The sequence below is a fragment of the Ranitomeya imitator genome, chromosome 5, assembly GCF_032444005.1.
Source record: "Ranitomeya imitator isolate aRanImi1 chromosome 5, aRanImi1.pri, whole genome shotgun sequence".
In the NCBI taxonomy this organism is placed as follows: domain Eukaryota; kingdom Metazoa; phylum Chordata; class Amphibia; order Anura; family Dendrobatidae; genus Ranitomeya; species Ranitomeya imitator.
In genome coordinates, this window is record NC_091286.1 from 162,036,437 (window position 1) to 162,063,854 (window position 27,418).

The 27,418-nt window shown below is 42.6% G+C and overlaps 1 protein-coding gene across 2 annotated transcripts in view; it reads right to left on the reverse strand.

Moving 5' to 3' along the window:
* The window catches only part of LOC138681618 (dihydroxyacetone phosphate acyltransferase-like), a 258,128-nt gene that overhangs the window by 172,327 nt on the left and 58,383 nt on the right, over positions 1–27,418 (reverse strand). For both annotated transcript variants that reach the window (XM_069769275.1, XM_069769276.1), the window contains exon 3: positions 22,809–22,985. In XM_069769275.1, coding sequence (XP_069625376.1) covers positions 22,809–22,985 — 177 coding nt within the window. The remainder of the gene's footprint in view (positions 1–22,808; positions 22,986–27,418) is intronic.

Genomic DNA, 27,418 nt, shown 5'->3' on the forward strand with positions numbered 1-27,418 from the left:
GCACTGGTCTGTGGTGAGCAGGTTTTTTTGTGGGACTAAGTCCTGCTTTGCACACACTGAGCATGCCCAGGGTAAGATCTCTCAGTGGAGATCAAGGGTCACATGGTCAAGTACTGCAGCAACTTCCATTGGTCCTCCAGGAAGGTCCTGTACCTGATCAAGTTCTGTGGCAGCCTTCCATTGGTCCTTCTTGGAAGGTCCTGTAGGTGCTACAGCTATAAAAGGTTCTCATGACCGCACGGCCATGCACTAGTATCAAATATGTACGAGCTCAGCGCCAGTGTGGTCGTGTGTGTGGTCAGGGACCCGGCTGAAATAAGCCCCTAGAATGCTGGCACCTCCGGCGAGGAGTTTATGTCTGAATTCAGGGCTAGATTATAGCCATTAGAATTCCAGCTCCACCGGAGAGGAGCTGCTTGTTTGTTGGACTGCATGACCACTGTCAGCTCTACACAGTAGCTGTGTCCCCTGTGACCTAAACAGGGCACAGCGTTCTCTTTACTACGGGCTCTGTGAAGTAACAGAGTTCGTTTGTACTAATTTGCTTCACCGCCTTACTTAGCAGCAGGTTTTTTCCTGCACGGTGGATCCCGGGTTGCGAACACACCTATCTCATCTAATAAATATATTTGGTGCATTCCGCCAACCCTAACACAGAATGACCAAAAACCAGCTATTCATGAATTTCTTTTGGGGGAGGCGTTTATACTGTTAAGCTTTTGGTAAAATGGATAAAGCAGTTTTATTCTTCGGGTCAGTACGATTACAGCGATACCTCATTTATATCATTTTTTATGTTTTGGCACTTTTATACGATAAAAACTATTTTATAAAAAAAATAATTATTTTTGCATCGCTTTATTCTGAGGACTATAACTTTTTAATTTTTTCACTGATGACACGGCTCGTTTTTTGCAGGAAAACATGACGTTTTCAGCGGTACCATGGTTATTTATATCTGACTTTTTGATCGTGTCCTATTCCACTTTTTGTTTGGTGGTATGATAATAAAGGGTTGTTTTTTGCCTCATTGTTTTTAATTTTTTTTTTTATGATGTTCACTGAAGGGGTTAACTAGTGGGACAGTTTTATAGGTCGGGTCGTTACGGATGCGGCGATACTAAATATGTGTACTTTTATTGTTTTTTTTATTTAGATAATGGAATGTATTTATTGGAACAATATATATATTTTTTTTATTTAGTTTTTTTTTTTTTTTTTACACATGTAAAAAAAATTTTTTTTAACTTTTTACTTTGCCCAAGGGGGGAGTAGGAATATAGGAAATATATATTTTACCATTGTATTTTCTGCATATTTTTGTATATTGGATTTTGGGTTCAAAGAAGTGGAATATCCTGCAATGGCCGAATCAATCACCAGCTCACAACCCCATCGAGCATGCATTTCACATTCATAGGGCAAAACAAAGCATCATTCCAACATTTTTTTCACCATTGTAGTGGTGCTTTAAATCTAAGTTCGTTGCTCCCTGTCTTATGTTCTGGCATCTTCACTGTTTTTTGGTGCCGTTCCAATCCCACAGGGCCATTTTTCCTAAACCAGGAAAGATCTTTGAACAAAAAACAGCAATTCAGGAAAGATCTTTGAACAAATTATTAAACAACATGTAAATACCAGGATAAGAATGACGTGATTAACCAGAGTCAGCATGGGTTTGTAACTAATAAGTCATGTCAGATTAACTTAATTTCCTTCTATGACAGAATCACTAACTGGGTGGATCAGGGAAATACTGTAGGTATAGTATATCTTGACTTCAGCAAAGCATTTGACAAAGTATCTCACACCATCCTTATTGAAAAAAATGACTAAGTATGGAATGGACAAGGCAACTGTTAGGTGGATTCATAACTGGCTTAGTGATCAGACCCAAAGAGTGGTCATAAATGGCTGCACATTCAGTTGGAAGAATGTCTCAAATGGGGTACCACAGGGTTCTGTCCTGGGCCCTGTATTGTTCAACATCTTTGTCAATGATTTAGATGAAGGAATTGAGGGTACACTGAGTAAATTTGCGGATGACACAAAGCTAGGATGTAAAGTCACAGATGATTGGCCTCGGGGAGACCAAAACATCCAACACCGCGGAGACACCATCACGTGTTTCTCAACGCAGTGATTCCAGAACACTGCCCCCATCCCTTATGGGAAATATGCAGATGCAAGTAAAGAAGCTGCGGAGACACCATCACGTGTTTCTCGACGCAAGCAGTGAATAGCCAGGCCTTTCCCCGGGAAGGAACAACCACGGGAAGGGCAGCATCCTATGAAGGAAAGCCACCTATGCCAATCATGGTATCCATCCACAGACAGCTGTTTCGGGGTTTTTGCCCCTCATCAGTGTGGAGTAGGAATCTGGCTATTAGGAGCAGTGCCTAGTAAAAAGGCTATAAAGTCACAGATGATTGGCCTCGGGGAGACCAAAACATCCAACACCACGTTGACACCATCACGTGTTTCTCAACGCAGTGATTCCAGAACACTGCCCCCATCCCTTATGGGAAATATGCAGATGCAAGTAAAGAAGCTGCGGAGACACCATCACGTGTTTCTCGACGCAAGAAACACGTGATGGTGTCTCCGCAGCTTCTTTACTTACAAAGCTAGGATGGATAGCTAATACTAGAGAAGAGAGAGAGGATTCAAAAAGATATAGTGGGCAGCAACTAACAGAATGGTTTTTAACAAGGAAAATGCAAAGTACTATATCTGGGCAATAAAAATGAAAAAAGCATATACAGAATGGGAGGAATAGGGCTAAGCAATAGCACAAGTGAAAAAGACTTGGGTATACTAATAGAGAAAAACTGAACATGAGTGAACAGTGTGATGCAGCAGCAAAAAAGGCAAATGCAATTCTGGGATGTATCATTAGAAACATACAGTCTAGATCACGTGAAGTCATTATTGCCCTCTACTCCTCTTTGGTCAAACCTCATCTGGAATACTGTGTCCAGTTTTGGGAGCAACATTTTAAAAAAAGACATCAACAAACTGGAGAAGTTCAGAGAAGAGCGGCCAGGATGGTGACCGATCTGCAAACTATGACCTATAAGGAATGGTTACAGGATTTGGGAATGTTTTGCTTGCAAAAAAGAAGACTGAGAGGAGACTCAGTAGCTGTCTACAAATATCTCAAGGGCTGTCACATTGTAGAAGGATCATCTTTATTCTCATTTGACCATATGTATATATATATTTATATATATATATATATATATATATATACAGTGGGGCAAAAAAGTATTTAGTCAGTCAGCAATAGTGCAAGTTCCACCACTTAAAAAGATGAGAGGCGTCTGTAATTTACATCATAGGTAGACTTCAACTATGGGAGACAAACTGAGAAAAAAAAATCCAGAAAATCACATTGTCTGTTTTTTTATCATTTTTTTTGCATATTATGGTGGAAAATAAGTATTTGGTCAGAAACAAACAATCAAGATTTCTGGCTCTCACAGACCTGTAACTTCTTCTTTAAGAGTCTCCTCTTTCCTCCACTCATTACCTGTAGTAATGGCACCTGTTTAAACTTGTTATCAGTATAAAAAGACACCTGTGCACACCCTCAAACAGTCTGACTCCAAACTCCACTATGGTGAAGACCAAAGAGCTGTCAAAGGACACCAGAAACAAAATTTTAGCCCTGCACCAGGCTGGGAAGACTGAATCTGCAATAGCCAACCAGCTTGGAGTGAAGAAATCAACAGTGGGAGCAGTAATTAGAAAATGGAAGACATACAAGACCACTGATAATCTCCCTCGATCTGGGGCTCCACGCAAAATCCCACCCTGTGGGGTCAGAATGATCACAAGAACGGTGAGCAAAAATCCCAGAACCACGCGGGGGGACCTAGTGAATGAACTGCAGAGAGCTGGGACCAATGTAACAAGGCCTACCATAAGTAACACACTACGCCACCATGGACTCAGATCCTGCAGTGCCAGACGTGTCCCACTGCTTAAGCCAGTACATGTCCGGGCCCATCTGAAGTTTGCTAGAGAGCATTTGGATGATCCAGAGGAGTTTTGGGAGAATGTCCTATGGTCTGATGAAACCAAACTGGAACTGTTTGGTAGAAACACAACTTGTCGTGTTTGGAGGAAAAAGAATACTGAGTTGCATCCATCAAACACCATACCTACTGTAAAGCATGGTGGTGGAAACATCATGCTTTGGGGCTGTTTCTCTGCAAAGGGGCCAGGACGACTGATCCGGGTACATGAAAGAATGAATGGGGCCATGTATCGTGAGATTTTGAGTGCAAACCTCCTTCCATCAGCAAGGGCATTGAAGATGAAACGTGGATGGGTCTTTCAACATGACAATGATCCAAAGCACACCGCCAGTGCAACGAAGGAGTGGCTTCGTAAGAAGCATTTCAAGGTCCTGGAGTGGCCTAGCCAGTCTCCAGATCTCAACCCTATAGAAAACCTTTGGAGGGAGTTGAAAGTCCGTGTTGCCAAGCGAAAAGCCAAAAACATCACTGCTCTAGAGGAGATCTGCATGGAGGAATGGGCCAACATACCAACAACAGTGTGTGGCAACCTTGTGAAGACTTACAGAAAACGTTTGACCTCGGTCATTGCCAACAAAGGATATATTACAAAGTATTGAGATGAAATTTTGTTTCTGACCAAATACTTATTTTCCACCATAATATGCAAATAAAATGTTAAAAAAACAGACAATGTGATTTTCTGGATTTTTTTTCCTCAGTTTGTCTCCCATAGTTGAGGTCTACCTATGATGTAAATTACAGACGCCTCTCATCTTTTTAAGTGGTGGAACTTGCACTATTGCTGACTGACTAAATACTTTTTTGCCCCACTGTATATATATATATATACCTATACTATGTATGGACATTTATTTTATCTATTCTCTTTTAACCTGTCAGTGTGATCTTACTGTACACCTCGCTGAACTGCCGGCTTTTCTATAGGACACTGGTGTGTATTGCCCGCAAATCACACTGATGGTCCGTGAGGTGTGCGAGTTTCTCGCACTCATAGACTTTCATTGTTGAGTCTCGGCCGATATGCGGTGCAAATGCTGTGATTTCTCTCACACGTATGTGAAAAAAAGGGGAGAGCCAGGCACACTACCATAGCATAAATAAATAGAATATGGGGTGCAAAGAAGTGGCAGTACCAAATGGGGCAATAGAAAAAAGCGCCACTACAATTATGCACACCACGCAAATGTATACAAAAAGCAATACACAATATATGGAAAAAGGTTTTTTATTATTACACCACACACGTTAAAACATATTTAAAAAAGAACAAACAACCAGCATAGAACCTAGTCCAATTAGAATAATGTCTGCATTGACAATTCAATGCTGAATATATAGCCTGAACAACAACCAATAAACCTACTGGCTCATGGGGCTGATAATGACATACCTAATATCCAGCCAAAAAACGCACCCAAAAAGATTCTAAGAAGAAAGTATAAGACAAGTATTTCCCGGGATTTATAAGCCATAACATGGAAAAATAAATATAGAGAAAAAAATTTCTCTTGCACGTATATTACGGCCAAGAAAACAACGGATGATGGGAGCTGCCCCATAGATTAACATTGGTCCAAGTGCTGTGCGATTTTTTTATCGCATAGCACTCGTCCGTATTACGCTCTAGTGTGACTCCGGCCTAAACAAAATCCAGAGTGCACAATTATTTGTATGCTGCAGCAAGAATACAATAGAGTGTGGACCGCATAAAGGATCATTAGCCCTTTTAATGAACGGAGAGTTTTGTGAGTGCAAAAAAAATTTGACTTTTCTTGAACAAAATACTTTTTGCTGCCATTTTCAGAGACTCATAATATTTTTTTTCCACTGATGAAGCTGAGTGAACTGCTTTTTTCTTGCAGTGACTCTAAGCTTTTATTGATAAGTTTAGAGCACATACTATATTTTGATCATTTTTTTATTGTTATCTTTTAAGGAGATGTGGGCAAAACACCCTGGCTAACCCCTTGCAATTTTTATTCCTCTTTATGATGCTTACAAAATGGGTTAACTTCTTTATCCCCGAGGGTGGTTTGCACGTTAATGACCAGGACAATTTTTACAATTCTGACCACTGTCCAATGAGGTAATTACCAATGAGGTAATCACTCTGGAACACTTCCAATGAATCGCAGATGTTGTTTTTTCGTGACATATTGTACTTCATGATAGTGTTAAAATTTCTTTGATATTACTTTTGAAAAACAAAAAGAAAATTTGGCGAAAATGTTGAAATTTTCTCATTTTTCCAACTTTGAATTTTCATTCCCTTAAATCACAGAGAGATGTCACACAAAATACTTAAGTAACATTTCCCACATGTCTACTTCACATCAGCACAATTTTGGAAACATTTTTTTTTCCTTAGGAAGTTATAAGGGTTAAAAGTTGACCAACAATTTCTCATTTTTACAACACCAATTTTTGTAGGGATCATATCGCAATAGAAGTCACTTTGTGGGGTCTATATGATAGAATTGTGTCTCTTTTGCATATTTTCTAAAAATTGTACCTCTCACGGTTCTCAAAAACACATGCTAGAAGTTTTTTTTAACCCTTCAGGTGCTTCACAGGAATTTTTGGAATGTGGAAAAAAAAATTAACATTTGAATTTTTTTCACAAACAATTTACTTCAGATCCAATTTTTTTTTTATTTTGACAAGGTTAAAAGGAAAAAATGGACCCCAAAATTTATTGTGTAATTTATCCTGAGCATGCCCATACCCCATATGAGGGAGAAAAGCACTGTTTTGGCACACGGCAGAGCTCGGAAGGGAAGGAGCGCCATTTGACTTTTTGAATGTAAAATATGCTGGAATAATTAGCGGTTGCCATGTTGCGTTTGAGAGCCCCTGATGTGCCTAAACAGTGGAAACCCCACACAAGTGACCCCATTTTGGAAACTAGGCCCCTCAAGGAATGTATTTAGATGCATGATGTGCACCTTGAACCCCGAGGTGCTTCACAGAAGTATATAACATTGAGCCGTGAAAATAATAAAACCAAATTTTCCTCACAAAAATGTTATTTTAACCCCAAATTTTGCATTTTCATAAGGGAAACATGAGAAATTGCTCCACAATTTGTTGCACAATTTCTCCTGAGTACGCAGATACCCTATATGTGGGGGAATACTGCTTTTGAGGCACAGTGCAAATCTCAGAAGGGAAGAGGTGCTAAATTGGAGTTCGGGGTCTGAATGGTATCGTTTCTCCTTATGGAGAGTGACATACCATCTCTGGCTTGTCAAGGTAAGGAGGCTTATTCGCCGTGCAACGCTCCTCTGGGAAATATAATATATATATGCAAATTGCCTCTTCTGAGAAAAAGAGGACTTAAACTCTATAGCACCACCTGTTGGAAGTAGCGCTCCTACAAGTCACAATCAACTCTTTAACGAGTCGTGCAATATGACTTAGCCTCTCACCTAGCCAAATTAGTTCTCATGCTTCGCACTGACTAGGGCTAACAGCCCGAAACATCGTGTCTGCGAATTGAGATACTGATTTGGCTTTTATCCTAAGTCATATTGCACGACTCGTTAAAGGGTTGATTGTGACTTGTAGGATCGCTACTTCCAACAGGTGGCGCTATAGAGTATAAGTCCTCTTTTTCTCAGAAGAGGCAATTTGCATATTATATTGGAGTTCAGCTTTTGATGAAATGGTTTGAGGGTGCCATGTCACATTGGCAGAGCCCATGAGGTGCCAGAACAGCAGAAACCCCCCATATGTGAATTCGTTTTACAAACTACACTCCCCAATGAATTAATTTAGGGGTGCAGTGATCATATTGACACTACATGTGCCTCACAGAGTTTTATACCACTGAGTGGTGAAGAAAGAGTAACTTATGTTTTTACCACTAAAATGTTGTTTTAGCCCCAAGTTTCTAATTTTTCTAAGGGCTAATAGGATTTTTTTTTATAACAAACTAAGGTCCATTTTTTCCTGAGTGCGCCAATACCTTACATGTAATTGGGAAATATTTTTCAGGCACAGTGCAAAGCTCAGAATGCAAGGAGCGCCAGATTTTACTGTTATGGATTGCAGGTGCCATGACACACTGCGAGAGCCCATAATGTGCCAGAACAGCAGAACCCCCATAAGTGACCCCATTTAATAAACTACACCTCTCAATGAATTCATCTAGGGGTGCAGTGATCATATTGACGCCACGGGTGTGTCACAGAATGTTATACCATTGGGCAGTGAAGACAAAATAACTACATTTTTACCACCAAAAATTTCTTTTAGCCCCAGATATTACATTTTCACACAAGAACTGGATAAAAACAGAACCAAAACTTGTCCCACAATTTCTACTGAACGTGGCAATACCCCAAATTTGGCTCTACAGTACTACTTAGCCATACGGAGAGACTTGGGAGGAACAGACCACTATTTGCCTCCTGGACCGCAGATTTTCCTAGAACAGTTTGTGGACTCCATATACAGAGCCCTAATTGCTAGAGGAGCAAAATCCCCTCTCAAGTGACCCATTTTGGAAATTATATCTTTTGGGGAATTTATCAACAGGTGTAGTGACAATTTTGACTCCATGGTTATCTTCCAGAAACAAGCAGCAGTGAATGTTGCTGAGTGAAAATTGCAAACTGCCGTGATCAGTATGCTGTAGAGACCAGTATGTTGCAGTCACCAGTACGTTATGCCCAACCTGTGCTTCGGGGGGCATGCATCCATAAGTTAGGCCGGCTCTCATCGCTTCAGAAATGCCAAACATGGACGCAATATGTGGTTTAGGCACACTGGGGCTCAGAAGGGAGGGGGGCATTTAGATTTGGGAGCGCAGAATTTGCTGAATTTCTTTTGGCGGATGAGAAGCCATTTCACTTTTCCAGAGTCTTTGTGCTACCAGCAACATGGAATTCCCCTATATTTCTGTTAATAGATGACAGATCTGAGTGAGAGCTTGCTTTTTTTGTGGATTGAGAAACATTGGGAACATTTTACATAACGTTTGGTATCACATTTATAGAATTTGTAGAATGTAAGCCCACAAGGGCAGGGTCCTCGCCCCTCTGTATCAGTCCGTCACTGTTAGTTTGTTTACTGTAAGTGATATCTGTAATTTGTATGTAACCCCTTCTCATGTACAGCACCAAGGAATCAATGGTGCTATAGAAATAAACAATAATAATAATAATAATTTATCCGTCACTCTACACTGAGCTCTTACTTTGGGGTTTCCATCTAAATCTCTGAGTGATGTGATTCAGATGAAACCCCCGAGGGATCCATTCACTCCGCCTGGGCTCTGTTCAGCGGTGTCCTTTTCAGAAGAGCACAAAACCGTGGCCGACGGCACTTTTATGCAATCCTAAAAAGATGGACACCGCTGGATCACAGCTCAGACAGTGTTTACAGGGAATCTTCCACTGGAGGTTCTGTCTGAATCACGTATTTCAGAGATTTACACAGAAACCCCTGTATAAGTATTCAGCGCAGGATAAATGAGCGCAGAGCCTTACTGCGATCTTTGGGAGGCAGAATGAAAAAAGTAAAAAAAAATCAACAGCACATGAAGAATTGGTATTATTTATTTTTTACACCGTTCCTCGTGCAGTATAAGTGATTAGGCAACTTTATTCTTCGGGTCAGTGTGATTACAGTGATACCACATTCATGTTGGGTTTTTATGTTGGCTGCTGTCAGACACTAAAAGACACTTTTTATTGCGAAAACTAATTTTGAGAGCTATAAATTTTTCATATTTTGGCCGACAGAGTTATGTGATGGCTTGATTTTTGCCGGCGAGCTGACGTTTTTATTGGTACCATTTTTGGGCATATGACATTTTTTGATCGCTTTCTATTCTGATTTTTGGTTGACAGAATGAAGAAAAAACAGCAATTCAGGAATTTCTTTTGTTTTTTTTTATACCGTTCTGTGTGTTGTAAAATTGGTAAGACAGCTCTATTCTTCAGGTCAGTATGATTACAGCGATACCTCATTTATATTGCTAATTATGTTTTGCCGCTTTTACACAATAAAAATTATTTTATAGAAAAAATAATTATTTTTGTATCGTTTCATTCTGAGAGCTAGAACTTTCTTATTTTTCTGCTGATGGGGCTGTATGGTGGCTTGTTTTTTTGTGGGACAAGATGATGTTTTCAGCGGTACCATTATTATTTACATCTGTCGCTTTATTGCACTTTTTGTTCGTCAGTATGATGATAAAGCATTGTTTTTGCCTGTTTTTTTATTTATTTTTTTATGGTGTTCACTGAAGGGGTTAACTAGTGGGACAGTTTTATAGAGTGGATCGCTACAGACATGGCGATACCAAATATGTGTACTTTTATTGTTTTTTGTTATTTACATAAATAAATGTATTTATTGGAAAAAAGTGACCCCATTTAATAAACTAAACTAAATTTACATTGTCCCAGGATCACTGTATAGTGTCAGATCGCTGATCTGATTCTCTGCACTGCAAAGTATCACATCAGGATCTGACATGCAGGGAAGGAGGCAAGCTGGCGCCTGCTCCCAGCAGGCGCTCACAAGCCATCTTCCCTACAGGACCTGGAAGGACCCCGCGGCATCTTGGGGCGGAGGGTCTCCATGGAGACCATCAGGACAATGTGATTGCATCGCGTTGTCCTGATGGAAGTGCGCAGGGAACTGATTCCCTGAGTGATGCTCCTCTATACCGCTGTCACTACTGATAGCGGCATCAGAGGGGTGAAATGCCCGCAATCGGTCCCAGCTCTGATCGCGGGCATTGCTGCGGGGTGTCAGCTCTCACACAGAGCTGACACCCAAATGCTATCGCTGCTGCGCTCGGTGTGCCTTAGGAACTAGGAGCGGATCAGTTCAGATATTTTCAGTGCCAGATCACAAGGGCAAAGTTTAATGTGAATGAAGTTACACAAACTATGCCCTCAAGTTCACCTAATGACACAGAAATTGTTGCAGAAGTAAATTATTTGTCAGTTTCTGGATGTTGCTATACCTGTGTAAGCACAAAGCTGTCATTTACTGTTGACGTGTTGTAATTTGGATTCTATGTTAAATCTTAACTACATTAATCACATTGTGTTCTATCGCTTTTGAGTATGTAATGAATGAGTAGCAGGTCTTCATCCAGTAGGAGTGATTGTGTGAAGCTGTGGCGTAACAGATCTTTCAGTATTTTATATTATATATACACAACACACGCAATAAATAGAGGCAACCCTGCTTTTTACATCTAGAATGTTATAGTTAAGGATTGAAGTCCAATTACACAAACTGGAGTTGGAGGGTTTACATATGTGTGTGCATGTGTGTGTGCATGTGTGTAAATTTAATACAGATATACTGTGGCATGGAAAAGTTTGGGCACCCCTTGTCAAAATTACGGTTATTGTGAAAAGTTAAGCAAGTTGAAGATTAAATATTCTCTAAAAGGACTAAAGTTAAAGATTACACATTTACTTTGTATTCTAGGCAAAAAATATATATTGTCATTTTTTATTTTTTAAAATTACAAAAATGGAAATGGGCTGATGTAAAAGTTTAGTCACCCTTGGAGATTTGTGTGCTCAGATAACTTTGACTAAGGTTTCAGACCTTAATTAGCCTGTTAGGGTTATAGGTTGTTCACTATCATCATTAGGAAAGGCCAGATGATGCCAATTTTCCAGCTTTATAAAAACCCATCCTTCTCTAACCTTGTGCCAAAAAACAGCAGCCATGGGTTCTTCTAAGCAGTTGCCTAGCACTCTGAAAATGAAAATAGTGGAGGTCCACAAAGCAGGAAAAGGCTATAGGAAGATAGTAAAGTGTTTTCAAGTTGCCCTTTCCTCAAGTCATAGTGCAATTAAGAAATATCAGTTAGCAGCAACAGTAGAGGTCAAGATAAGGTCTGGAAGACCAAGCAAAATTTCAGTGAGAGCTGCTTGTCGGATTGCTAGAGAGGCAAATCAGAACCCCCGCTTGCCTGCAAAAGACCTTCAAAAAGATTTAGCAGACTTTGTAGCTGTGGTAAATTGTTCTACTGTTCAGAGAGACCTGCACAAATATGGCCTTCATGTAAGAGTCTTCAGAAGAAAACCTCTCCTGCATACTCATCAAAAAATTCAGTGTCAGAAGTGAGCAAAAGAACATCTAAAAAAGCCTGATGCTTTCTGGAAACAAGTACTGTAGACCGATGAGGTTAAAATAGAACTCTTTGGCCACAATGATCAAAGGTATGTGTGGAAAAAAGTAGCACAACATTTCAGAAAAGAGCGTCTCACCAACCATTAAGCATGAGCCTGGATTAAACATGTTTTGGGGTTGTGTTGCAGCCAATTGCACCGGGAACATTTCACAGGTAGAAGGAAGAATGGATTCCATGAAATTTCAACTTGATGTAAATGTAAAAAGAAGCAATAAAATCTCTGAATATTTTTTATTTATTATTACTTTTGTCAGATTCAAGTTATTTCTATGACCATTGTGGATTTTTCTGTCATTAAACTATGGGTACCAACAATTTTGACCACGTGTTATAAGGAGAGACTACCATCTGCTGGCCAGGCGAAAACAAGTGGAATCAAATGGTGCTAGAAAATTTGCAGGGGGAGCTGGACCTGATCAGGTGACCCAGAGGAAGAAGTTCCTGGATATAAAAGCCCTGTATGCCAAACCAAAGGCAGATTTGGCACCAGAAAAGAGAGCGGAGCAGACGAGCTCCAGGGATGTCGCTGAGGCCAGCATAACAGGCCCCAGTGGAAAGCCTACGACAGCAAAGTGTCAGTCATCGCCTGACAAAGCCCAGATTCCGCACAGGGGGACTCAAAGTTTCGCCTGGGCTAGTCGGGACCAGGATCCGTGCCCCGCGGCAGTAAAGCTCAAGAGATTAGACGTCGCCTGCCAGGTGCCAAGACCTGGTCCACTCCGATCTTATCCTGAGAAACTTCTATTGATTATTAAGCCGAGAAGATCCATTAAGAGTATGCAACAGGCGGGATGTACCTGCGACTGTGAAAGGACAGTGCTTGTGAGCAAGGCCATCACTTCCAGTAATCCTCTATGGAACTGAGGTCGACTGGGATTATGGCCTCAGGTTGGGATAGGACCACTTGGTGCATGGGAGGCTCAATGGGCTTTGATACACATCGTCAGAGAGAGTCTTGCAGCCTACAGTGAAAATTCGGTGACCTCTACTAGGGCCAGAATTGCAGAGAGAGAACTTACGTGGTGGCTCCCATGACTGTGCGCACTACTATTGTGAACAGAACATTATGCAGTGTATTCAAAATGACCCAGGAATCTCACAGAACTGGAAGAAATTTCCAATGAAAAATTGAAAGACTCTTGTCAGGCTACAAAAATAGTTTACAAGCTGTGATATTTTCAAAAGAAGATGCTACTAGGTACTAGCCATACAGGGTGTCCAAACATTTGCATCCGCCCATATTACTTCTTGTAATTTTTGAATTTTTAAAACTATATATACAGACAGTACAGACCAAAAGTTTGGACACACCTTCTCATTTAAAGATTTTTCTGTATTTTCATGTACATTCACACTGAAGGCATCAAAACTATGAATTAACACATGTGGAATTATATACTAAACAAAAAAGTGTGAAACAACTGAAATTATGACATATTGTAGGTTCTTTAAAGTAGCCACCTTTTGCTTTGATGACTGCTTTGCACACTCTTGGCATTCTCTTGATGAGCTTCAGGAGGTAGTCACCGGGAATGGTCTTACAACAATCTTGAAGAAGTTCCCAGAGATGCTTAGCACTTGTTGGCCCTTTTGCCTTCACTCTGCCATCCAGCTCACCCCAAACCATCTTGATTGGGTTCATGTCTGGTGACTGTGGAGGCCAGGTCATCTGGCGTAGCACCCCATCACTCTCCCTCTTGGTCAAATAGCCCTTACACAGCCTGGAGGTGTGTTTGGGGTCATTGTCCTGTTGAAAAATAAATGATGGTCCAACTAAACGCAAACCGGAATGAATAGCTTGCCGCTGCAAGATGCTGTGGTACCCATGCTGGTTCATTATGCCTTCAATTTTGAATAAATGCTCAACAGTGTCACCACCAAACACCCACACACCATCACACCTCCTCCTGAATGCTTCACAGTGGGAACCAGGCATGTAGAGTCCATCTGTTCACCTTTTCTACGTCGCACAAAGACACGGTGGTTGGAACCAAAGATCTCAAATTTGGACTCATCAGACCAAAGCACAGATTTCCACTGGTCTAATGTCCATTAATTGTGTTCTTTAGCCCAAACAACTCTCTTCTGCTTGTTGCCTGTCCTTAACAGTGGTTTCCTAGCAGCCATTTTATCATGAAGGCCTGCTGCACAAAGTCTCCTCTTAACAGTTATTGTAGAGATGTGTCTGCTGCTTGAACTCTGTGTGCCATTGACCTGGTCTCTAATCTGAGCTGCTGTTAACCTGCGATTTCTGAGGCTGGTGACTTGGATAAACTTATCCTCAGAAGCAGAGGTGACTCTTGGTCTTCCTTTCCTGGGGCGGTCCTCATGTGAGCCAGTTTCTTTGTAGCGCTTGATGGTTTTTCCCACTGCATTTTGGGACACTTTCAAATTTTTCCCAATTTTTTGGATTGACTGACCTTCATTTTTTTAAAGTAATGATGGCCATTCTTTTTCTTCTTAGAATTTGTATTATGGCAAGAAAAAAATAGCTAACAGTCTATTCAGTAGGACTATCAGCTGTGTATCCACCAGACTTCTGCACAACACAACTGATGGTCCCAACCCCACTTATAAGGCAAGAAATCCCACTTATTAAACCTGACAGGGCACACCTGTGAAGTGAAAACCATTCCCGGTGACTACCTCTTGAAGCTCATCAAGAGAATGCCAAGAGTGTGCAAAGCAGTCATCAAAGCAAAATGTGGCTACTTTGAAGAACCTAGAATATAAGACATATTTTCAGATGTTTCACACTTTTTTGTTAAGTATATAATTCCACATGTGTTACTTCATAGTTGTGATGCCTTCAGTGTGAATGTACAATTTTCATAGTCATGAAAATACAGAAAAATCTTTAAATGAGAAGGTGTGTCCAAACTTTTAGTCTGTACTGTATATGTATGTATAATTTTTCTTTATTTTGGGGCCTAAAATACAAAGGAAATGTGCAATCTTCATCTTTAGGCCTGTTCGAGATCATTTAATCTTCAACTTGCTTAACTGATCACAATAACAGTAATTTTGACCAAGGGTGCACAAACTTTTACATTCCACTGTATGTATGCCTAATGCAATGTTTTAAAGACGGCCTGTAAAGAAAAATTCCTATTGACCTAGAATAGTCAAAAAATTAACAGATGTTGTTTGATTCTCAGTTAAAGGGGTTCTCCAGTAATTTATATTGACCGCTAAGCATTAGGATAGGTCATCAATAACTGATTAATGGGAGTGTTAGACCTGGCACCGCCACCTGTCAGATATTTCCGATACTAACAGCAGCTGAAAGTGCTCAGTTGTGGAGCTGCACAGCACAACTCCATCCATTGTATATGCAGTGGGATCCACCCCTACTGATCTGTTGTGAATTCTGCTTTTGGGCTCCGTCCGGTGGCTGTAGGTGGTAATGCAGTTGTCCCTGGCCTGCAATCCTGGACAGGTGTATCTGCTGATTGCAAATCTGACTGGGGTATTTAGGTTTGCAGGACTCATTATTCATTGCCAGTTGTCAATGTTTCTTGGGAAGTGTTGGTTCACTTTCTGGCTTCTCCTGCTTAGCTGCCAATTCAGCAAAGATAAGTGTCTGTATCTTTTTCTGTGGCACACTTGCTGTGTGCTTATATTCTGTGCTATTCTTTTGTTTTTCTCTTGTCCAGCTTAGACTGTGTCCGTGTTTTCTCAGTCTTGTTGGATTCTCTGGAGTTGCAGATATACACTCCACATCTTTAGTTAGATGGTGGAGTTTTTTGTATTTTCTGCTGTGGATATTTTGGAAGGATTTTTAATACTGACCGCTTAGTATCCTGTCCTATTCTTTCCTATTTAGCTAGTGTGGCCTCATTTGCTAAATCCTGTTTCCTGCCTGCGTGTGTCTTTTCCTCTACTACTCACAGTCATTATTTGTGGGGGGCTGCCTATTCTTTGGGGCAAGATAGTATTCCTATTTCCATCTATAGGGGTATTTAGTCCTCCGGCTGTGTCGAGGTGTCTAGGTTTTGTTAGGCACACCCCACGGCTACTTCTAGTTGCGGTGTTAAGTTCAGGGTTTGCGGTCAGCATAGTTACCACCTACTCCAGGGAAAGTTTTCATGCTGCTCCAAGGTCACCTGATCATAACAGTACAACTGGCCAATAATGAGTTAAATGCATCTCAGAAGAAGGGAAGAAAGGTCTTGAGCCAATTTTTTTTCTTCAGTCTACTTTGTCTTCTCCTCCCTCTTAATCTCTGGGTGGCTGAAGAGCCTTGTGCTAGCATGAATGTTCAGGAATTAGCTTCTCGTGTAGACCAGCTTGCTGCTAGGGTACAGGGTATTTCTGATTATATTGTTCAAACTCCTGTTTTAGAACCGAAGATTCCTACTCCTGATTTGTTTTTTGGTGACAGGTCCAAATTTTTGAGTTTTAAAAACAACTGTAAACTGTTTTTTGCTTTGAGACCTCGATCCTCCTGTGATTCCATTCAGCAGGTTAAAATCGTCATCTCCCTGCTGTGTGGCGAACCGCAGGATTGGGCATTTTCCCTGGAATCTGGGAATCCGGCTTTGCTTGATGTAGACTCCTTTATTCAGGCTTTGGGATTGTTATATGATGAACCTAATTCTGTGGATCAAGCTGAGAAGACCTTGTTGGCCCTGTCTCAGGGTGAAGAGGCGGCAGAATTGTATCGTCAGAATTTCAGAAAATGGTCGGTGTTGACTAAATGGAATAATGATGCTTTGGCGGCAATTTTCAGAAAGGGTCTTTCTGAATCTGTTAAAGATGTTATGGTGGGGTTTCCCACACCTTCCGGTCTGAGTGATTCTATGTCTCTGGCCATTCAGATTTACCGGCGCTTGCGGGAGCGCAAAGCTGTGCACGCTGTGGCGTTGTCCTCAGAGCAAATTCCTGAGCCAATGCAGTGTGATAGGATTCTGTCTAGAACAGAACGACAAGGTTTCAGACGTCAGAATAGGTTGTGTTATTATTGTGGCGACGCTTCTCATGTCATTTCTGTCTGCCCTAAGCGGACAAAGAGGATCGCCAGTTCAATTACCATCAGTACTGTACAACCTAAATTTTTGTTATCTGTGTCCTTGATCTGCTCATTGTCATCATTTTCTGTCATGGCGTTTGTGGATTCAGGCGCCGCCTTGAACTTAATGTACTTTGAGTTTGCCAAGCGCTGTGGTTTTCCCTTGCAGCCTTTGCAGAACCCTATTCCTTTAAGGGGCATTGATGCTACACCCTTGGCTAAAAATAAGCCCCAGTTTTGGACACAGGTGATCATGCGCATGGCGCCAGTCCTTCAGGAAGATTGTCGATTTCTGGTGTTGCATAATTTGCATGATGCTATCGTGCTGGGTTTTCTGTGGTAGCAGGTACATAATCCTGTGTAGGATTGGAAGTCCATGTCTGTGACTAGTTGGGGTTGTCAGGGGGTTCATAATGATGTTCCTTTGATATCAATCTCCTCTTCTTCCTCTTCTCAAATTCCAGAGTTTTTATCTGATTTGCAGGATGTATTCGATGAGCCCAAGTCCAGTTTCCTTCCACCACACAGGGACTGCGATTGTGCTATTGACTTAATTCCAGGCTGTAAGTTTCCTAAGGGTCGACTTTTCAACCTGTCTGTGCCTGAACATACCGCCATGCGGAGCTATATTAAGGAGTCTTTGGAGAAAGGGCATATTCGACCATCTTCTTCACCGTTGGGAGCGGGGTTCTTTTTTGTTGCTAAAAAAGATGGTTCCTTGAGACCCTGTATTGATTATCGCCTCTTGAATAAGATCACGGCCAAGTTTCAATACCCTTTGCCTTTGCTTTCCGATTTGTTTGCTAGGATTAAGGGAGCTAGTAGGTTTACGAAGATTGACCTTCGGGGGGCATATAATCTTGTTCGTATTAAGCAGGGTGATGAATGGAAAACTGCGTTTAACACGCCCGAAGGCCATTTTGAATACCTTGTGATGCCATTCGGACTCTCTAATGCTCCATCTGTTTTTCAGTCCTTCATGCATGATATCTTCCGGACTTATCTTGATAAATTCTTGATTGTATATTTGGACGATATTTTGATTTTTTCCGATGATTGGGAGTCTCATGTGCAACAGGTCAGGATGGTATTTCAGATCCTTTGTGACAATGCTTTGTTTGTGAAAGGGTCTAAGTGTCTCTCTGGGGTGCAGAAGGTTTCTTTTTTGGGCTTTATTTTTTCTCCCTCGTCTATAGAGATGGATCCGGTTAAGGTTCAAGCCAATCATGATTGAATTCAGCCCACATCCGTGAAGAGCCTTCAGAAATTTTGGGGTTTTGCAAATTTTTATCGCCGTTTCATTGCTAATTTTTACAGCATGGTTAAACCCTTGACCGATTTGACGAAGAAAGGCGCTGATTTGGCGAATTGGTCCTCTGCGGCTGTCTCTGCCTTTCAGGAGCTTAAACGTCAATTTACATCTGCTCCAGTGTTGCGCCAACCGGATGTTTCTCTTCCGTTTCAGGTTGAGGTTGACGCTTCTGAGATTGGGGCAGGGGCCGTTTTGTCTCAGAGGGATCCTGTTGGTTCCTTAATGAAACCGTGTGCCTTCTTTTCCCGTAAGTTTTCGCCTGCTGAACGCAATTATGATGTCAGCAATCGGAAGTTGTTGGCTATGAAGTGGGCGTTTGAGGAGTGGCGACATTGGCTTGAGGGACCTATGCACTGTATTGTGGTCTTGACCGATCATAAGACTCTGATTTACCTCGAGTCTGCCAAACGGCTGAATCCTAGACAGGCTTGATGGGCCTTGTTTTTTTCCCGTTTTGATTTCGTGGTCTCGTACCTTCCGGGTTCTAAGAATATTAAGGCTGATACCCTCTCTAGGAGTTTTTTGCCTGATTCTCCTGAGGTCTTAGAACCGGTCGGTATTCTGAAAGAAGGGGTGGTCCTTTCTGCCATTTCCCCTGATTTACGACGGGTTCTTCAGGAGTTTCAGGCTGACAAACCTGACCGCTGTCCTGTGGGGAAACTGTTCCTGACAGATGGACTAATAGAGTGATTTCTGAGGATCACTGTTCCGTGTTGGCTGGTCATCCTGGCATTTTTGGTACCAGAGACTTGGTTGGTAGGTCCTTTTTGTGGCCTTCTTTGTCGCATGATGTGTGTTCTTTTGTTCAGTCCTGTGGGACTTGTGCGCGGGCCAAGCCTTGTTGTTCCCATGCTAGTGGGTTGCTTTTGCCATTGCCAGTCCCTGAGAGGCCCTGGACGCATATTTCAATGGATTTTATTTCTGATCTTCCGGTCTCCCAGAAGATGTCTGTTATCTGGGTTGTTTGTGACCGCTTCTCTAAGATGGTTCATTTGGTGCCTTTGCCTAAATTGCCTTCCTCTTCAGATTTGGTTCCGTTGTTTTTTCAACATGTGGTTCGTTTGCCTGGTATTCCGGAAAATATTGTGTCCGACAGGGGTTCCCAGTTTGTTTCTAGGTTTTGGCGGGCCTTTTGTGCCAGGCTGGGCATTGCTTTGTCTTTTTCTTCTGCATTTCATCCTCAGACAAATGGCCAGACCGAGCGAACTAATCAGACTTTGTAGACTTATTTGAGATGCTTTGTGTCTGCTGATCAGGATGATTGGGTGGCCTTCTTGCCATTGGCCGAGTTTGCCCTTAATAATCGGGCTAGTTCGGTTAACTTTGGTTTCGCCTTTCTTTTGTAATTTTGGTTTTCATCCTCGGTTTTCTTCTGGGCAGGTTGAGCCTTCTGACTGTCCTGGTGTGGATTCTGTGGTTGACAGGTTGCAGCAGATTTGGGCTCATGTGGTGGACAATTTGGTGTTGTCTCAGGAGGAGGCTCAACGTTTTGCTAACCGTCGTCGGTGTGTTGGTTCCCGGCTTCGGGTTGGGGATCTGGTCTGGTTGTCTTCCCGTCATGTTCCTATGAAGGTTTCTTCCCCTAAGTTTAAGCCTCGGTTTATTGGTCCTTATAGGATTTCTGAGATTATTAATCTGGTGTCTTTTCGACTGGCGCTTCCGGCCTCTTTTGCTATCCATAATGTCTTCCATAGATCTTTATTGCGGAAATATGTGGAGCCCGTTGTTCCCTCTGTTGATCCTCCAGCCCCTGTGTTGGTTGATGGGGAGTTGGAATATGTTGTTGAGAAGATTTTGGATTCCCGTTTTTCGAGGCGGAAGCTTCAGTACCTTGTCAAATGGAAGGGTTATGGCCAGGAGGATAATTCTTGGGTTTTTGCCTCTGATGTCCATGCCGCTGATTTGGTTCGTGCCTTTCATCTGGCTCATCCTGATCGGCCTGGGGGCTCTGGTGAGGGTTTGGTGACCCCTCCTCATGGGGGAGGTACTGTTGTGAATTCTGCTTTTGGGCTCCGTCCGGTGGCTGTAGGTGGTAATGCAGTTGTCCCTGGCCTGCAATCCTGGACAGGTGTATCTGCTGATTGCAAATCTGACTGGGGTATTAAGGTTTGCAGGACTCATTAGTCATTTTCAGTTGTCAATGTTTCTTGGGAAGTGTTGGTTCACTTTCTGGCTTCTCCTGCTTAGCTGCCAATTCAGCAAAGATAAGTGTCTGTATCTTTTTCTGTGGCACACTTGCTGTGTGCTTATATTCTGTGCTATTCTTTTGTTTTTCTCTTGTCCAGCTTAGACTGTGTCCGTGTTTTCTCAGTCTTGTTGGATTCTCTGGAGTTGCAGATATACACTCCACATCTTTAGCTAGATGTTTTGGAAGGATTTTTAATACTGACCGCTTAGTATCCTGTCCTATTCTTTCCTATTTAGCTAGTGTGGCCTCATTTGCTAAATCCTGTTTCCTGCCTGCATGTGTCTTTTCCTCTACTACTCACAGTCATTATTTGTGGGGGGCTGCCTATTCTTTGGGGCAAGATAGTATTCCTATTTCCATCTATAGGCTGTGTCGAGGTGTCTAGGTTTTGTTAGGCACACCCCACGGCTACTTCTAGTTGCGGTGTTAAGATCAGGGTTTGCGGTCAGTATAGTTACCACCTACTCCAGGGAAAGTTTTCATGCTGCTCCAAGGTCACCTGATCATAACACTGATCCATCCGTAACCACTATACAGTTGATGAAGCTGTGCTGTGCATTTTCGAGTTGTAAGCCCTCCTTCACTGGTGTTCATGAGTCCATACCTCTTTATCTTCTGCCTGCATGCTACTTACCGTATTTTTCGCTTTGTAAGACGCTCCGGATTAATAAGATTCACCCCAAATTTTGAGAAAAATAGGAAAAAACTTTTTTTTAATAAAATGGTGGTGCTTCTTATAATCCATGCATCTTATTGCTTACTGGGGGTGGTGGGGTCCCAGGGTTGCTGCTGGAAGTGGCAGGAGTGGAGTGTTTCTGCAGGCCGCAGGCTGGGATGAGGGGGTGTGCAGGTGTCCTGTGCTGCAGGGGGGCTCCCGTGCTGCGGAGGTGTCTCCGGTGATGCTGGCATTGCTGCTGCTGCGGGGGGTCTCTACCGTCATTTGTGATCGGCCAGAGCCACCCGGCAGTTCGTCCATGCTTTCCTGTGAGGTGGACTTCGGGAAAATGGCAGCCAGGAGGTGAAGCATGCGCAGATGGAGATCTCGTCACCAAGATCTTGGGAGATGAGATTTCAGTGCTGAGATCTCATCTCTCGAGATCTTGGTCCCGAGATCTCCATCTGCGCATGCGCTGCCTCTGGCAGTCATTTTCCAGGAACCACCACACAGGAGGACATCACGGAACTGCCGGGGGGCACCTGGCCTTTCACGAAATGTCGGCAGAGCCCCCCGCAGCAGTGGACACCCTGGGCAGCGGCGGACACCCTGGGCAGTAGCAGCAGACATCCCTTGGGTTTTGAAAATTGCTTGGAGGGAAAAAATAAGGTATATTTTACTTCTTTGAAGTGTCCCCTAAAGGAATCTGCTCCAAACTAGGCACTGTGGAATCAGAAGGCTGCACAAAAAGTATCCGAAACAAAAAAAACCTCTTCCAAAACTGCTTCAGAAAATAAAAAAAAACTCCTCCAAAAACACCTCAATGGCTATGTGCACGTATCGTCTTTTAGACACCAGTGTACTTAATGAGTTTCCCAAGGTGAATCCACTTCAAGAAAACGGTTTTCCTGACATTCTTTCAGCAGCTCCGCCAATGGCATCTTTTATTTTCTCCTTTCAAGTATAGAAAGTGGGCAAGTTACTTTTTTTAACCGCTTTAGATTTCCAACAATTGAAGCAGTTAAAAGACGGGACATAAATGGGAAATGTGCACAGCAACGTCAATTTGACTTTGCTGTTATTATTCATTTTATTAAGGATTTAAGGAGCACTTTCTCAGGCAAATTATAGGCAGAATACGCTTAAAAAACTCCATGTGCACATATAGCCAAGTGATTAGCTTTAGAAAACTACCTTTTTTTTATACCACCTCAAAAAAACTCTATATGCATATATCACAACAGAGGACAAATTATGCAGCAACTATATTTAAATGGAAACTAAATTTCCACATTTCTATCAGTTTACTGACTGTTAGAGGGTTAAGGTTGACAAATTTCGGTCTCCTCTGTAAGACGAAAACACTCATGAAGATATTTGTGAGCAATTTAAGTTATAAATATTAATTTGTGACATCACTTACCCTAATTATGCCTTCCTGGTTGACAAACACTTTTTGGTAAAGCCTTTTGAAGATTTTACTCAAACTGAAGGCAAACAGTCTGATAGCTCCCAGTTTCAAATTGTGGCTCATTTCATCAAGGATCTGGACAGCTTTGTTTTGAACAACATGAAATGGCTCACCAGATTCCACACTTATCTGAAGACCACAGCGTCAGGGATATGAAAAGAAAAATGATGTTAACTAAGTCAATGAACATGCAGTTTATGATAGCATTATGAAATCATATATGCGTATATGCCTAAAGCATGTATCAACTATCCAAGTGGTTCTCATCCTGTGGTACATGTACCCTAGAGGTACATCTTGCAGAATCAAGGAGTGTGCTGTAAGAAACAAAATGCAGTATAATGCTTATCCTAACATCCAGTGATGTTTCATTGTTGGTTGATGCGGCAGAGTATGCATATAAGCTTTTAAAGTCCACCAGAACCAGATGTCCTCTAATGCTGTGCCTAAATTGCCAATGCCCCGTCCTGCCGCTGCCACCATCAGTATCTTTCATTAATACAAGCTGGGCACATTGTTATAGGTGTCTATCACTTATAGCGAGTCTTTCCTTTTTAGGAGGGTCAGTATATTGAGGTGTACTTGCCTGAGGAGGACTGTAAATTTTAATTGTCTAATATGAAGTCTAATTTTTACGGTAACAGTATGCATATGGGGAACGGGACTGTGGTTAATAATTTTAAGGGGTCTGTTTTGTGATTCAAGTGCTGTTGTTTTGGGGTGTGTATAATATATCTAGGCAAGGCATAACAAAAATATTTTGTGGCGTGCTATTAATAAATTTTCACTTATATAGCACCAACATATACCACAGCACATTACAATTTAGATGGTACAAGACAAGACATTACAGTATAGCACATACTTCAACACATATCAAGAGAGATGAGGGCCCTGCTCACAAGTTTACAATTCATTTCTGAACTGAAGACATGGTCCACCAAGATGAATATGTACAAACAGACACATGGTGCCCCGTAAGTACAGTAGCTTTAAATTACAATATTGTCCAACTAGGTGTCAAAGTAGTATCCATCAGTCTGATGGAAAGAATAGTGCTACACTATTCTTCCAATCAAATTGAAAGGAATTTCAAATGGAGGCTCTGTATTTTGGACTAAATTCATTTCGAAAACTGGGTTGTATTTCTCTTCAACTGAGTTTCACATTTTTCCATTTAGTTTTCAGTTTTCTTAATGTTTGTAAGTCTTTAATTTGTCTTTTATTGATCTCCAATGAGCTAATTTCTGACAGCAAACCCCATCAAAGGAGAGCTGAACATTTATGTGATCATAAATCAGCTGTGAGATGTTCAATAAAAGACAGATAAAAGTTACAAACTCCCCATGAGAATGTGCTGACTAGTGATGGGGGAACCACTTGATGTTCGGGTCCAGTCGGGTTAAGCTGAATAGGTAAAAAAAAAAGTTTGGTTGGTGCACAAGAACAGTACCCAAACCCAGACCCCATTCAGATGAATGGGGGACCCGAACATCCATTGTTTGCCATGCTGTCATCTGTATAACAGCACAGCAAACACTGGCTCTGAATGGCGGTAAGATTACTATTGAATGTCAGAGAGCAGCAATTTCCACGCTGTCAAATGACAGTGTGAGCCAGAAGCTATGACCGGAGGTAAAATGTTTACCTCTGTTCACAAGTATCGGCTGATGGGTGTACTATTCCCATCAGTCTATGCCTGCTGTCACTGATAACAGTGAGAGCAGGTGGCAGCTGATGAGAGTATCCCATCCTAGCTGCTATTTTTAGGCTGGCGGGGGCCAATATCCATCACTTTAGCAAGGCTGGTTGTCAAAACTGGAGGGCAAACAACACCGTTTTTTTTAATTATTTTTTAAAAATTTAAAAAAACATAGTGGGGACCCCTCTGTTTGTAAGTACTCGGGCAGAAATCCGAGAGTGGACCCTCTGGGTCGTGACTCTAGAGCCCCTGGGGTCGAGCGGACCAGATGGAATCACCCCCTATACAGGGAGTGTTAGGAGCAGGACCTCGAGGGAATGGAGACACAACAGCTAGAGCCAAAGGGGCGACCCAAGATAAAGAAGGAAACCACAGGCTATAAGGATGGCAGGGGATAATAGGAAAACAAGACTTAACTGAAAATGACTGAAACACGGAACGGCAGAACACAGCAGGAACACGGACTGGCAGGGTACAGCAGGAACACGGACTGGCAGGACACAGCAGGAACACGGACAGGCAGGATACAGCAGGAACACGGACTGGCAGGATACAGCAAAAACACGGACTGGCAGGATACAGCAGGAACACGGACAGGCAGGATACAGCAGGAACACGGGCTGGCAGGACACAGCAGGAACACGGACTGGCAGGGTACAGCAGGAACACGGACTGGCAGGATACAGCAGGAACACGGACTGGCAGGATACAGCAGGAACACGGACAGGCAGGACACTGCAGGAACACGGACAGGCAGGACACAGCAGGAACACGGACTGGCAGGATACTGAGACAAAGTAAAGACTGGGCTGAGAAAAGACACTGGTACAGGGGAGCCTAGGGCATAGGGACACTGACGGCAGACAGTGCACCTACAAAGCAAAGGCATCTTACCTAGGAAGATGCCGGGAAGAAATAGCCGATGGGCGCCGCCATGTTGGGGCGGAACTATCGGGTCGCGACCTCCCAGAGGGCTCAGCGCTGGAGGAGACGCGACCGCGCATGCGCAAAGACGCTGGACGCCGGGAGCCAGAGAAAGAAGCAGCAGAGCGGCGAGGAACGGGATCGCGAGTGCGCCGCTGGATGGAAGAAGATGGGTAAGTATGTGCGGGCGTGACAGTACCCCCCTCCTTAGTCCCCCTTTTTTTAAGGCTAGAAAGGAATCTTTTCATGATAAAGGGAGCATTGATGTTCTCTCGAGGCTCCCAGGACCTCTCCTCAGGACCAAATCCCTCCCAATCAATAAAAAAATAAGTTTTACCCCTAACTACCTTTTTGGCAAGAATATCTTTAACGTTAAAGATTCCATCAGAAGTACAGAGCTGAGGAGAGGGAGAGGTAGCGGAGTGAAAACGATTAAAGACTGCGGGTTTGAGAAGAGACACATGGAAGGCATTGGGAATGCGCAAAGAGGCAGGTAGCTTCAACTTATAAGAGACATCATTAATGCGACTCAAGATAGGAAATGGACCAATATAGCGAGGACCCAGTTTGCAAGAGGGAATTTTAAGCTTGATATAGCGAGAGGAGAGCCAAACTTTATCACCTGGAGAATATGGCGGAGCATCCAAACGCTTCTTGTCAGCAAACTTTTTCATATTAAGGCTAGCTTTCTCAAGAGCCACTTTGGCCTCATTCCAAATTGTAGAGAATTCCCGGGACAAGAAATCCGCTGCCGGCACCCCCGAGGAGAGAGAAACAGGAAGAGGAATGTTCGGATGTTGACCATAGACTACAAAAAAGGGAGATTTGGAGGAAGACTCGCTGGGAAGATTGTTGTAAGAGAATTCAGCCCAGGGGAGAAGAGAGACCCAGTCATCTTGGTGTGCATTGGAGAAATGTCGCAGATATGTAGTCAGAACTTGATTAACTCGCTCCACTTGTCCGTTGGACTGAGGGTGATAGGCGGAAGAGAAGTCCAAGTTAACCTTTAATAGACTGCAGAGAGCTCTCCAAAAACGTGAGGTAAATTGTACTCCACGGTCAGAGACGAAATGATGTGGGAAACCATGAAGACGGAAGACTTGGTGTAAAAAGATCTTTGCCAACTCAGGAGCGGAAGGCAGACCAGGCAATGCGATGAAGTGAGCCATTTTAGAGAACCGATCTACAACAACCAAGATGACAGAACAATTCGAGGAACAAGGTAGATCAGTGATGAAGTCCATAGCTATAAAACTCCAAGGAACGGAAGGTACAGGCAGAGGATGCAGGAGACCGGAAGGAGGCTGCCTAGGAACTTTATTCTTAGCACAAGAAGGACAAGAAGCGATGAATTTGGTGACGTCTTGTCGGAGAGATGGCCACCAGTAGTGCCGAGAGATAAGAGAAAGTGTTTTCTTGACTCCTACATGTCCTGCAATTTTGGAGGAGTGACCCCAACGTAAAACTCTCTCCTTGTCTTGATTAGCCACAAGAGTCTTGCCAGGAGGAGTTGAGATCACTCTTAGAGGAGCAAGAGTGACGATCTTCGTAGGATCAATGATGTGAGCCGGAGAATCCTCAATGTCCTGAGGCTGAAAGGATCTCGTAAGAGCATCTGCTTTGACATTCTTATTTCCGGGTCGGAAATGAAGCTCAAACTCAAATCGTCCGAAGAATAAAGACCATCTGGCTTGTCGTGGATTTAGTCTTTGGGCTGACTGAATATAGGCCAGATTCTTGTGGTCTGTGTAAATGGTGAATGGATGAAGAGAACCCTCAAGAAGATAACGCCATTCCTCCAAGGCTAGCTTGATAGCCAATAGTTCCTTATCCCCTATAGTGTAATTACGCTCAGGAGCGGAAAAAGTTTTAGAAAAGAAACCACAGGTCACCAAACGTCCGGACGAAGATCTTTGCAAAAGTACTGCTCCAGCTC